Source organism: Saccoglossus kowalevskii, chromosome 21 (assembly GCF_978046115.1).
Source record: "Saccoglossus kowalevskii chromosome 21, keSacKowa6.1, whole genome shotgun sequence".
Classification (NCBI taxonomy): Eukaryota; Metazoa; Hemichordata; class Enteropneusta; family Harrimaniidae; genus Saccoglossus; species Saccoglossus kowalevskii.
In genome coordinates, this window is record NC_140661.1 from 28,112,412 (window position 1) to 28,126,237 (window position 13,826).

General features: G+C 36.6%; 1 protein-coding gene across 1 annotated transcript; it reads left to right on the forward strand.

Moving 5' to 3' along the window:
- The first annotated feature begins 1,841 nt into the window (after positions 1–1,841).
- On the forward strand, positions 1,842–13,003 carry LOC100371784 (NAD(P) transhydrogenase, mitochondrial-like). The gene is made up of 2 exons (XM_002738479.4): positions 1,842–1,983; positions 7,552–13,003. Exon 2 carries the CDS (start codon positions 7,577–7,579, stop codon positions 10,787–10,789), a length of 3,213 nt encoding a protein of 1,070 aa, XP_002738525.1. The 5' UTR covers positions 1,842–1,983; positions 7,552–7,576; the 3' UTR covers positions 10,790–13,003.
- The last annotated feature ends 823 nt before the right edge of the window (positions 13,004–13,826 follow it).

A 13,826-nucleotide genomic window follows, 5' to 3' on the forward strand; every position in this document is an offset into this window, starting at 1 on the left:
AATATTACTGCTATTTTTGAAAACTAAAAGCGGTTGTACTCTTAATCTGCATTCATCAATGCGCTTTAGACCCCATGTCTAATTTGGATATTATTCAAAATCCTAGTTTCATAAAAATCATTTGTGTCATTTTGATGCTTGTAGTTGGTTGTGAAATAAAAAGGTTTTACTCTGCAATCTATCAGATGATGACTTCATAATATTTCCTAATTTACCCTTTCAATGTCAACTTTCACACGAACTAAAGTTTTTACAAATTTTTTGATCAAAATTAAATAAGAAATGCTATAAAAAGATATCAAAATGTTGCCCTTAACTTGTGGCAGGATAAATTGTGGTAAATGTTTAAGACAAGGACCATTTATCTACCCTGGAGAATAATACTGTCTACATTGTCATCACATTGATAAATTTGATTATTCATATCCAGAACACCTACATTTGGTAACTATGGAAACTGAATTCACTGCACATTGAATAAGTTAGGTGATGTAACTAAATGGAACGATTAACTGCTCCATTGTGCACAGTGTTAATGCGATTAGAGTAAATCCATTTTGTAAGCAGCTCACTGAACTTAATAAACAAAACATCACTGTTCAATACACTCAATTAATTGTAATATAATCAGATTACCAAATCATGTGAATTTAACTGTTCAAAATTCAGTCTTGTTTTGTTCATATGGCAACAGCTGTGGTCCCAAAACTACATAGTTATCCCAACATATAACATTCTATCTATATTATTTGTTTATTGAAGTTAAATGTCAAGCGTTATAAATGTCATTTGGCGCAAGAATCAAAACTCAAGCCACGAGTTCACTCTATTGACCTTGGCTTGACAGCTGCTTCTGTTGGTGTGTGCAAGTCAGCAGGCCGCGGGAAACTGTATTGGTGGGAGAGAATTGAGGTCATTTCCTATATTGCGAAATCACGTTGTGCCAACATATGTGTAGCAAGTGGCATCCCTAATTCGGTGAAAGGCAACTTTCTTGCAAGTAGGATTGCAAATGTGGGTGCGTACGATTTAATTGCGAGATTTATATGACAAAATGAACTTAAGGAAAATAATGAAATAAGAACACCATGTCTAAGCAGTTACAATATCGTCAGCGTGATAATAGTTCCAGTGTGTGTGAACTCTGAAAGGTCGATCTACTCGTTCTCTGTTAGAAGAAAATACCATAGTTCAATTTATGCGAGCAAACATACGAGGAACTAAAAATAGTTTAGGTACAGGCACGCATTACCAAGGAGTAGACTGTTCGCATTTCTTTGTACCGCGTTCGTGTGCAGGAAAAATAAGATTGAATTTTTTAAAAGTTGCTGTCGTTGTCAATCCGAAAATAACAAGTAAAATCACAGTTTCTAAACTATAAAACGCTGTACTTACAGTTCCTTTTCTGGACAGCATTGTGAGTTGCCAATGCAGTAACTCTTGCAACGTTTAATTGTGAAACGCCGGTTAAGGCTTTAGACAAATTGATAAGTGAGCCTGCCATGTTGTACGCTGGTTCCCGGGTGATCAATGGAAGGATAACCCTTGACCTAAAACGTGAGGGTTTATAATTGGTTGTGAGATGGTCATGTGACTTTTCCCACGTAGTCCTTTATTAGGGGACGCAAGGTTGATAAATAAATTACGATATTATTTCCTAACAATAAACTGAGAAATTGTTTAGAAAAAAAATATAATTTTAAAATAAAACTGTAGTATAACGCAAATTGAAATTAAAAGCCGATTTCGCTAGGTTTTACTTTCCATGGACTGTTATATTTGTTGCAACGCAACTAATTATTGTAATTTGTACGGCGATAATTCATAGGTGTACCACCCCCGGTGAATATCGATTTGCTCGCTGAGGTCGATAAGAAACCGGCCGGCGTTTCTTCGACTTGTTACGATACGTGCAGCCAGTTCTCATCTGCATTTCCCTCCCGTTTTGGGGCGCTGTAACGTGTTTTAGGAGCCTGCCAACAGGTATGATCAGCAATATTTTTGCAATTTCTTGCATTCGACATATTGTAAAATATGATCGGTTTTATGCTACTACACGTGAGCGTCGGAAATGTGTGTGATTGAGGTTCGGGTGAGCAGCTGTTACAAAATGGCGGAAAATGAACAGAAGCCAAGTTTAATCGTAAGCTGCTTCTTCCAGCATATTGTTAGGAATATGTTTTATTATCTGGTTTATTTTAACTGTTATGGCAGCCACAATTTCTGCCCAGTCGTTGAAAGTAGCCGGTCCTCTGATTTTACGGGCATGCAGTTTTTAAATCCGTGATAAATATTAGTTTTTCAACTTCAAATAAACAAGCAAACAAACAAAAACAATATCAGCACTACTTAATAAATATTGAGTTGGTGTGGCTACCTACATTTTTTTTAGTTGTACATGCTTAAAGTTTCATCATTATTATGTTATTCGAAAATGATTTTTAGTTCAACAACATATCTCTTATGGTGTAACGAGGAAAAAAGCAATGCCAGTATTTCTTTACACTGGTGGTAATGAGGTTATCACTTGTTCTTTACAAAGCAGGTTAATACGAGTTACTTCATGGACTAGTATTATCCAATAACTGAATGTCGGTACTAGATACTAGTAATACAACCTATGACACTACTAGTATCAGTCGGTTTTACGAATAAGTCGTATCAGGTGATAACCTTTTTATCACATGACCAACTTTTGAGTTGCAAAGGACAAAGAAGCCGTGATTTTACAGAACTACACTCACGAATCAGTCTGTGTGTGCTCGTATAGTATGTGGAGAAAACCTAATCGCTTTTCGAAGGCTACTACTCAAAGAAATATGGATTACTCCAGAATTGCAACATCGATGTTCATCCTGAGTAAATGACAGAATAGAAACGATGCGAATCACGTTGTGTACGTTTGCCATGCACTCTGAACTTGAAATTAATGCGAGTTTTCTCATAAAACTAAAAGCATGAACCAAACTAACATGCCAATCACGATTATTATGAAATGAAACACACCTTTTACACGCATATTTTAAAGAATATCGTCGACGCCCAGTAAAAACACTCTGGGCTTATAATCGTGAATGCCCTCAACTCGATAAATACCAAGTAAAAACATAGGGATGGGCTTCATACTCGGGAGGGGCTTACGATCGGGGAAGTACGGTACTTTAACGCAATTGGGCTTTCACTCTGAGAATACTGTGGTTCAAACGCATAAGGCTCTAACCCAAGTTTTAAAAAGCACATTGTGCATATAAAAGTTGAGTTTATACTAATAGTACACAATGCTTGGCAGCATGAACGGCTATGTACAATGGCGTATACGAATGCGATCAGATACTAAAATGTCATAGCTTTGAAAAGTACCCGGATGTTAAATATGTTCGTTCGTTAATTATTCCCCTCCATGAATGGCCTCCATGGCAAGCACTTCAAATGCCTATCCAAGCTACAATTATAATTAAAACAAAATTAAACCACTGCAATATTATTTCGAATACAGTTTAGAATATACACAACTATAAATTACGGCCGCATTTAGGTTCGCTTTAATTCTTTTTTTCCCATTATATTTGTGCGATTCTCAAAGAATTGTAAGTGAGATCATTGATCGGAGAAAAAAAATGAAATACAATTTTATTCTATGTATAACCTTGTTTCTCATCTGCGTGAGACTTCGATACTTTGATCATGATACTCCCACGAAAATGCAACTTGGGTTTGTTATGCGACAGGCGGAAAAAAAAGGAAGATAAAAATAAGTTTTTTTTAGCAATTTTTTTGCGATGGGCGCGAGAAATTACGCTGAAATAAAATTTTATTTTTATTTTATTTTCGGCTCCTGTTCATTTGACGGGTTCGCGAAACAAGGGATAATAAAAGTCTGGCCTAACAACAATTACTTGCAAAGTGCAATGAAAGTTTATTTTGAAACAAAAATATTGCTAAGGAGGGTAATATTACTGCTATTTTTGAAAACTAAAAGCGGTTGTACTCTTAATCTGCATTCATCAATGCGCTTTAGACCCCATGTCTAATTTGGATATTATTCAAAATCCTAGTTTCATAAAAATCATTTGTGTCATTTTGATGCTTGTAGTTGGTTGTGAAATAAAAAGGTTTTACTCTGCAATCTATCAGATGATGACTTCATAATATTTCCTAATTTACCCTTTCAATGTCAACTTTCACACGAACTAAAGTTTTTACAAATTTTTTGATCAAAATTAAATAAGAAATGCTATAAAAAGATATCAAAATGTTGCCCTTAACTTGTGGCAGGATAAATTGTGGCTTCAAAAGATTCAAAGCCCCCCCCCCCCCCCCCATCATACAGTGCAGAGTTCAAATTTTATGTTAATGATTGCCTGTAACAAGTTAACCTTGAGAAAATGAATGACATTTTGACACCTGAGATATTAAGTGTTGGCATAGACAGTGTTTTCTATAGTCTGTGTAGCTGAAGGTAGGCATATTAAGTTTTGGCATAGACAGTGTTTTCTATAGTCTGTGTAGCTGAAGGTAGGCATATTAAGTTTTGGCATAGACAGTGTTTTCTATAGTCTGTGTAGCTGAAGGTAGGCATATTAAGTTTTGGCATAGACAGTGTTTTCTATAGTCTGTGTAGCTGAAGGTAGGCATATTAAGTTTTGGCATAGACAGTGTTTTCTATAGTCTGTGTAGCTGAAGGTAGGCATATTAAGTTTTGGCATAGACAGTGTTTTCTATAGTCTGTGTAGCTGAAGGTAGGCATATTAAGTTTTGGCATAGACAGTGTTTTCTATAGTCTGTGTAGCTGAAGGTAGGCATATTAAGTTTTGGCATAGACAGTGTTTTCTATAGTCTGTGTAGCTGAAGGTAGGCATATTAAGTTTTGGCATAGACAGTGTTTTCTATAGTCTGTGTAGCTGAAGGTAGGCATATTAAGTTTTGGCATAGACAGTGTTTTCTATGGTCTGTGTAGCTGAAGGTAGGCATATTAAGTTTTGGCATAGACAGTGTTTTCTATAGTCTGTGTAGCTGAAGGCAGGCATATTAAGTTTTGGCATAGACAGTGTTTTCTATAGTCTGTGTAGCTGAAGGTAGGCATATTAAGTTTTGGCATAGACAGTGTTTTCTATAGTCTGTGTAGCTGAAGGTAGGCATATTAAGTTTTGGCATACAGTGTTTTCTATAGTCTGTGTAGCTGAAGGTAGGCATATTAAGTTTTGGCATAGACAGTGTTTTCTATAGTCTGTGTAGCTGAAGGTAGGCATATTAAGTTTTGGCATAGACAGTGTTTTCTATAGTCTGTGTAGCTGAAGGTAGGCTGGGTTACTCAGATCACTGTTGAGTTCTTTTTAGGGCTGTTCTCAAGTTATTGAGGTTAATTCAGTTAGAGATAATTTTGTGGCAAACATTGATATTTGTGCTCCCATGTGCAGAGCAGAAACTGGATGATGTCTGCATGTATGTGTGCGCCTGTGTCAAATCTTGTTCCACAAAAACCTCGAGAACCACTCGGTGGATTAGAATGAAATTTGGTAGACATATTAGCTATTTTGCATACTAATTAACAAGTTTAAACATTTATTGTTGATATCTTAACAACTGTTTGTTCAAATTGCTTAAAACTTTGTGCATGCATACTGTTTGTGTAGTTCTGTGGATGATATTGTTATGGTAATATTCTTTATTTGTACAAACTGATTTTTCTTCACCTTTGCACATCATGCTTTTTGACTCCCATGTGCGAAGCACAAAATGGGAGTGTTTGCAGTTAGTGTGTCTGTGTGTGTGTATGTGTGTATGTGTGTCCGACTGTTCCACTGCTATCTAAAGAACCATACATGATGAAACTTGGTGCATAGATGCTCTGGGCCAATGCGCAGATTTGATTAGGTTTTGGTAAAAATCCATGCTCGTTAATTACCTAATTTGCATGATAATTAGCTAATTTTTAGCTGTTCTATGACTGTTCCACTGATATCTAAAGAACCACTCATTGGATTTTGATGAAACTTGGTACATAGATGCTCTGAACATATGCGCGGTTTTGATTAGTTTTTGGTAATAATCCGTGGATACTAATTACCTAATTTGCATAATGATTAGTCAATATTCGGTTTTTCCACTGATATCTCAAGTAATAATCATCACATTTCAATGAAACTTGGTACATAGATGTCATATGACACTGCACAGACCTGATAGTTTTTATGGTAATATCAGTACATATAATTACCTAATTTGCATAATTAATTAATTTTCAGCTTTTGATATAAGTAGTGAGCATTACATTTCAATGAAACTTGGTACTTACATACTCGAGGACTATGCAGAGATAGTTTCGGATAAATATTTGTGCATATTAATCACCTAATTTGCATAATTAGTTAATTTTCAGCTTTTCCACGAGTATCTCAAGTACTAATCATCGCATTTCAATGAAACTTGGTACATAGATCCTTTAGGACTATGCAGAGACCTGATTAGTTTCAGGGTAAATAATTGTGCATATTAATTACCTAATTTGCATAATTAATTTTCAGCTTTTCTACTGATATCTAAAGTACTAATTATCACATTTCAATGAATCTAGAATTATGCAGAGACCCAATTAGTTTTTGGTAAATATTTGTGCATATTAATCATCTAATTTGCATAATTAACCAATTTCCAACTTTCACACTGATATCTCAGGTACTAATCATCACATATCAATGAATGTTTATACATGGATGCTGTAGGACAATAGACAGACCTGGATAATTGTGGGTTAAAATCTGTACATATTAATTACCTAATTTGCATAATTAACCAATTTTAAGCTTTCACACTGATATCTAAAGTACTAATTTCCATTTTAATGAACCTTAGTACAAAGATGCTCTAGGACAATGTACAAACCTAATTAGTTTGGGGTAAAACTCTGTTCATATTATTTCCCTAATTAGCATAATAATTCATAATTTTTTGTTCTAATCACATTTCACTTAAACTTGGTACATAGAGTTTTTGTTACATTGTGCAGACCTCATTAGTTTTACAATCAAATCTGTTCATGTTAATTTTCTGATTTGCATAATTAGTTTTCAGCTAAGTAATTTCAAATTATATTTAATATGTCTGCAAAACTCTCAGCACATGGGAGTTCTTTCTAAGCTTTTTTTGATTTTTTCTTAATTTTGGTACATCTTTTTGCACGTTTTTATCTGCTTTTTTGTAATTTCGGACCAAATGAAGATAATTTCCAACCATTTCATGTGCTAGCATGGTGGCTAATTTACATTCTTAAACATGGTTTAGATCGTTTTTATGAAAATTCTAGCTTGTGGAACCTGCCGAGAAAGGTACTGGGGTCTTAAATATGGTATGTTCACTGTAAATACCAGTCAGCACACAGTTAGATTATTAAAAATCATCATTTCTGTTACTAATAATTCTATTCAAATAGATGTAGTTTGAACTTTACAAATATATATAAATTTATAGATTTCATGACCGATATAATTTTTTTAGAATAGTTAATTTGGTGACACTTTGAAATATTAAAATATTTGTTTTCTTTTCAAACAGGACTCCAGATTGAAACGCACTCATCATGTTCCGTCTGCTATGCTCTGCACACGTTGATAGCGTGGTTGTACCGTCTGTGCGAGGGATCTTCTCTCAGCAACGTAAGCGTGGTTTCAGAACCTTCTTGCCACGATTCCAAGAACAGCAAGTTGAAAAGCCACTGAAGGGAACCCCCTATGAAAAACTGACCATCGGTGTACCAAAAGAAATCTTTCCGAATGAACGCAGAGTGGCGTTATCTCCTGCGGCTGTACAGACTCTCGTCAAGAAAGGCTTTAACGTTGTAATTGAAGATGGTGCCGGCAAAGAAGCTAAATTCTCCAATGCAGACTATGAAGCTGCTGGGGCACTTATCAAGAATATTTCCGATACTTTCAAATCTGACATTGTACTAAAAGTACGAGCCCCAACACTAGAAGAAGTAGAAAAGTTAAAAGACAAAGCACATTTGCTAAGCTTTATCTACCCTGCACAAAATGAGGAACTTGTTCAAAAATTAGCCGCAAAAAAGGCGACTGTATTTGGGATGGACTGTGTTCCTCGTATCAGTCGTGCACAAGTTTTTGATGCACGTAGTTCCATGGATAACATCTCTGGTTACAAAGCAGTTATTGAGGCTGCTAATAATTTTGGTAGATTTTTTACAGGTCAAATCACTGCTGCAGGAAAAGTTCCACCTGCTAAAGTTTTGGTGCTTGGTGCTGGTGTCGCTGGTTTATCGTCTATTGGCACAGCAAAGAGCATGGGAGCAATAGTTAGGGCATCTGATGTTAGATCCAGTGTGAAAGAACAAATTCAATCTATGGGGGCAGAGTTCCTGGAAGTAAAAGAGGTCAAAGAAGAAGGTGAAGGGACAGGCGGGTATGCAAAAGAAATGTCTGATGCGTTTAAAGATGCACAGCAGAAGATGTTTGCAAAACAGTGTCGTGAAGTTGATGTCGTTATTAGTACAGCGTTGATTCCTGGTAAAACTGCGCCCATTCTTATTACCAAAGAAATGGTGGATAGTATGAAAGACGGTTCAGTGGTTGTTGATCTCGCAGCAGAAGCTGGTGGAAACATACAAACAACAAAACCAGGGAAGAAGTACATCTACAATGGAGTGACACACATTGGCTACACAGATCTGCCAAGTCAACTACCAACTCAGTCAAGTACATTGTATGGCAATAATATTTCTAAGCTCTTGCTTTCTTTCACTCCATCAAAGACAGAAGGCAGATATTTCCTGGATTTCGAAGACGAAGTCACCAGAGGTTCAATAATCCTCAATGAAGGTGAGATGATGTGGCCTGCACCGCTACCAAAAGAGCTTTCACAACCACCTCCAGTAGCAAGTGCGCAACCGGAAACGGCCGTCAAAGTCGTTGAAGATCCATTTAGCAAGACATTAAAGAGCACAGGTCTTTACGCAACAGGCTTGATGAGTTTGATTGGAGCTGGTATGATTTCACCAAATCTGGCATTCAATACTATGGCCACTACTTTTGGTTTGTCTGTCATTGTAGGTTACCATACTGTCTGGGGTGTGGTCCCAGCACTTCATTCTCCACTAATGTCTGTGACCAATGCCATCTCTGGGATTACTGCTGTTGGTGGTATGCTATGTATGAGTGGCGGTTACTTACCTGATTCTGTTCCCGCTGCCATGGCAGCAACGGCTTGCTTTATTTCTTCTATCAACATCTTCGGTGGCTTTTTAGTGACACAGCGTATGTTAGACATGTTCCGTAGACCCACAGATCCTAATGAATATAACAGTTTATATGGTATTCCTGCTGCTGCATTCATGGCTGCTTATCTTGGTGCTACCTATGCTGGCTATTCCAATGTCCATGCTCTGTCTTACTTGGCTTCATCACTGTGCTGCGTGGGAGCTCTTGGTGGTCTCTCAACCCAAGCAACTGCTAGACGGGGTAATGCTTTGGGAATGATTGGCGTCGGTGGTGGTATGTTGACAACACTGGTTCTGCTGAACTGTTCACCGGAGCTGTATACCCAGATGGGACTCTGTGTCGCAGGCGGTGCTTTGATTGGTACAATAATTGCAAAGAAGATGGCCATCACTGATCTCCCACAGCTTGTAGCAGCTTTCCATAGTTTTGTTGGAGCTGCTGCTGTACTGACGTGTGTTGCGACATACATGAGTGAGGCGGCTACTTTTGCTGACAATCCAGCGGCAGCCATCACAAAAGCTTTCCTCTTTTTTGGTACATATATTGGTGGTGTCACTTTCACTGGTTCACTTGTGGCATTTGGTAAACTTCAGGGACTCCTCAAATCTGACCCTCTTCTTTTGCCTGGACGTAATGCTCTGAACCTTGGCATGGCGCTTACCAATGTTGCTGCAATGGCCTACTATATGACAGATCCTGGTTACAACATGGATATGGCTATGTTAGGCACTACAACTGCTCTCTCATGTGTGATGGGTGTCACTCTGACTGCTGCCATTGGTGGAGCTGACATGCCTGTCGTTATCACAGTTCTCAACAGCTACAGTGGGTGGGCTTTGTGTGCTGAGGGATTTATGTTGAATAACCCACTTTTAACGATTGTTGGAGCTCTCATCGGATCATCTGGTGCTATCCTATCTTACATCATGTGTGAGGCTATGAATCGTTCTTTGTCCAATGTCATTTTTGGTGGATATGGAACACGTAGTCATGCAGGTGGCAAGGCTAAGGAAGTGTCTGGTATACACACTGAAATAAAGGTACCTGAAGCAGTAGATTACATCAACGAAGCACAAAACATCATCATTACACCTGGTTACGGTTTGTGTGTTGCTAAGGCACAGTATCCAATTGCTGATATGGTTCAGAAGTTGACCGAAATGGGAAAGAATGTAAGGTTCGGTATCCATCCAGTCGCCGGTCGTATGCCAGGTCAGCTGAACGTCCTTCTTGCTGAAGCCGGTGTACCCTATGACATAGTACAGGAAATGGACGAGCTCAACAGTGATTTTCCAGAAACAGATTTAGTGTTGGTAATTGGTGCCAATGATACTGTCAACTCAGCAGCTGAAGAAGACCCCAATTCGATCATCGCCGGTATGCCTGTATTGCGTGTGTGGTTAGCCAAACAAGTCATCGTTATGAAGAGAACCCTTGGGGTAGGATACGCTGCAGTAGATAACCCAATCTTCTACAAACCTAACACAGCCATGTTGCTCGGTGATGCAAAGAAGACGTGTGATGCTCTGCTAGCCAAAGTTACAGAACAACAGGAAGAGTAGATTTTGATATCAAATGTGTTTGTGTGCTTGAAATTTGCTTTCTTCAAAAATAACCCACAGACTATTGACTACACGTTTAAATCACAGACCTGACTACCTACAATATGCTGCAGTACTTTTATAACTTCCTTAATACTCTCTTAAAAAATAGTATTTTAATATGAAAATTCCTGGAAAAAACATCAGTGGCTGTTAAAACTTAATGTTGCTTTTTCGTGGATGCTGCTCAAGTTTTTACCTGTCATCTCACTTTCTCAAGAACCGGGACATTTTTCTGCTTGATTTAGTATGCCAATGACAGTAAATCTATCTATTGACATTTTCATTTAAGTTTGAACCTGTGTAATCAAATGAACTCAAGACTGGGCTAGTTAGGGGAACTAACTCATCTATGTTTTGCCTGGTATTGTACGAATCGTAAAACCATTTATTTCTACTGGCATTTCATTTCACTAATCATTTGAGCATATTCACTGGGTTTTAAGTTTAAAAATTTACTGGTGAAAAGATGCATTCTATTCTAATTTGACATGTGAATTTAATTTCTTATCAGTGAAAATAGCGAAATTAAAACCCAGTGAATGATTATGTTTATACTATGTTATATCCACCACTATTCGACTGTTAAATGATCTGAGCCCAGATTACCATAGGGTCTGGTGCAACCACAAATCTCGTCAGAATTCTTTCATCAGTCCAGACTACAAAATACTGAGCATTGCATAATTTGTGACTTTTTAGCTTTATTTTCACTATGGTCACAATAGAATTGTAGGAACCAGTATTTCTAAATATTTTGAATAATTCGGCATATATGCAAAATAAATCGTTTTTCTTTTATCTGCATAATCCTACATTTTGCCAGTTACCTTGATCAAATTATTCAGTTTCTGTAATTTTACTTTATAACTGTTTAATTGTAATATTCTTAAAAGGGAACCGCTCAATCCCATGGATTGCACCAAAGAATCATGGGACACTATTGTTTATGTTACAAAGTTAATCTATCTTTTGTAAACCATTGTAATTTTAACCATGCTGACAACCACAGTTATTTCTCTACAGGTTGTCAATGGATTGTTTTTCATTTACTAAATTTCTTGAACATCTGTGATAATCTGAAATGTTGTGCAGTGTTGTCTTCTCGCCTCAAAATTCAGACATTTAGTTCATACCTACTGCGAACATTTAGTTCATACCTACTGCGAACATTTAATGTAAATAATCTTGAGAAATTTAGCTGCAGTCCCATTTGTCATGTAATAATGCTTTGAAACGATGCATCTTATAAACCCTTTACATCTTAGGCATTTTGTCATCAATACTGGAAATAAAATGAACCTAAAGTCCTGATTCTGGCGACAAATCGCTTCTGTGGCATCAGCCTCTGTTTTGATCTGTAGAGAATTTTTAAATGCAACTCCTACACAACCAAAGTTATTGTTTTGATCCATCTAAAGTGCTTTGTCACGAGAAAATACCACTTACCAAGATACCAAAAGTGTCTTTGATTCATTGAATATACCTAGAATTGTTTTAAATTTTATTAAAGCTTTACTGCATTTGTTTTGAAAATCAGTTGATAGTAGCCAATAGTTGAATTCTTATTATGCATAGACTTGCAATAGGCATTGATGTAACAACAAAGTCAGTCTTGATTCAAGATGCATTTCAATTATGCATGGTCTTAAAACTCAGTTATTATGAATTTCATCACCATTGGCAACAATTTGTAATTTAAATCTAAAACGTTTATTTTGTAAATGCAGAATAACTTTCCACGCATGATGAAAGGCTTTGTTGAAGCCATGACCTTTGTGTTACCAAATATGTAGTAAAACTTGTACTTTGTTTTAAAACCATTCATTTCTAGCTATTAGAATCAATATACAGGCCTTATTTTTTATCATTTGGTATCACAAAGGTAGTTTGGCTCAGTAATATATTTGGAATACAACTTGTTAAATGTGCAGCTTGTGTGAAAAAACAAATAATTGAGTGTAATTCGATAAAAAAAAAATGTTAGCTTTCTTAGCATATTATTATGAAAAGTTGAAAAAAAATGTATTTATGAGTGTGTGCTATTATGAATAGTTACTATAGTATATCACCTTGGCAATGTGCTGATTTGATTGCAAATAATGAATTGGAAATCTGACAATAATATTGGTGTATGCTGTGTACCGATTGCCAATAAATCCCTATTTAAATAGATTTTATTAGTGTTTGTTATTTAATGTTCATTGCAGAAAATAATCCTGCTTTCTCTATAGCAACATTTTTCAAGTGAAAAGAGAAGTTACCGTAATACAAGTTCACAGTATAAAGCAATGCAGTGACTGGGTTTCAGTGTTGAGTGATGTTTTCTGTCAGTATAACATCACGTGTACCGTTTTGTTCTTGTTGGTTGTGTTCGCACTGAAAAAATTAGTTGTCCAATTATCAAGCACACCACCACCAACTTGGGTAATATTTTGTTTTGATGTGCTGCGCTCGTGGAAAGATTTTAGTGACCAAGTTTAAGCCCTCCACCAAAAACAAAGATCTTTGCCAGCCAAGGTTCATTTATTCGACCATCTTGCAAAACTTTTATGTCAACTGATGTTAGGCATGCTTAGGCTGATTTTTAGTTCCTATTGTGATATACCTGTAAATTCCCTGGGCCAATGTCATTCAAACTTAGCACATTTCTTGTGTTACATGTATACATCCTTTCATCTTGTTGTACCTGTATAATTAACCATTTTTATACTTAAAATTCATTAAAATCAAGCACTTTTTACAATTCTGGCGCCTGATATTTGTTATACATGGATAGTTTTTGTCTTGGTAGATACAATAAACATACGGGTATATACATGTATATTTAACTGAACCATAATTGTTGTTGCTTGAATGCAAATGTTCTCAAGCCATGTCTCTGACATGACATGACATGCATTGACTGATTGCAATCAAACTTGCATTATGCATCATGTAATTTGTTTCTGACTCAAAATGGTCGACTCATTTCAGTTTTATAAGCCTTGCTGTCAAC

Bases quoted from the DNA above. Each gene is read 5' to 3' on its own strand.
- LOC100371784 (XM_002738479.4), top strand. From the start codon at position 7,577: ATGTTCCGTCTGCTATGCTCTGCACACGTTGATAGCGTGGTTGTACCG.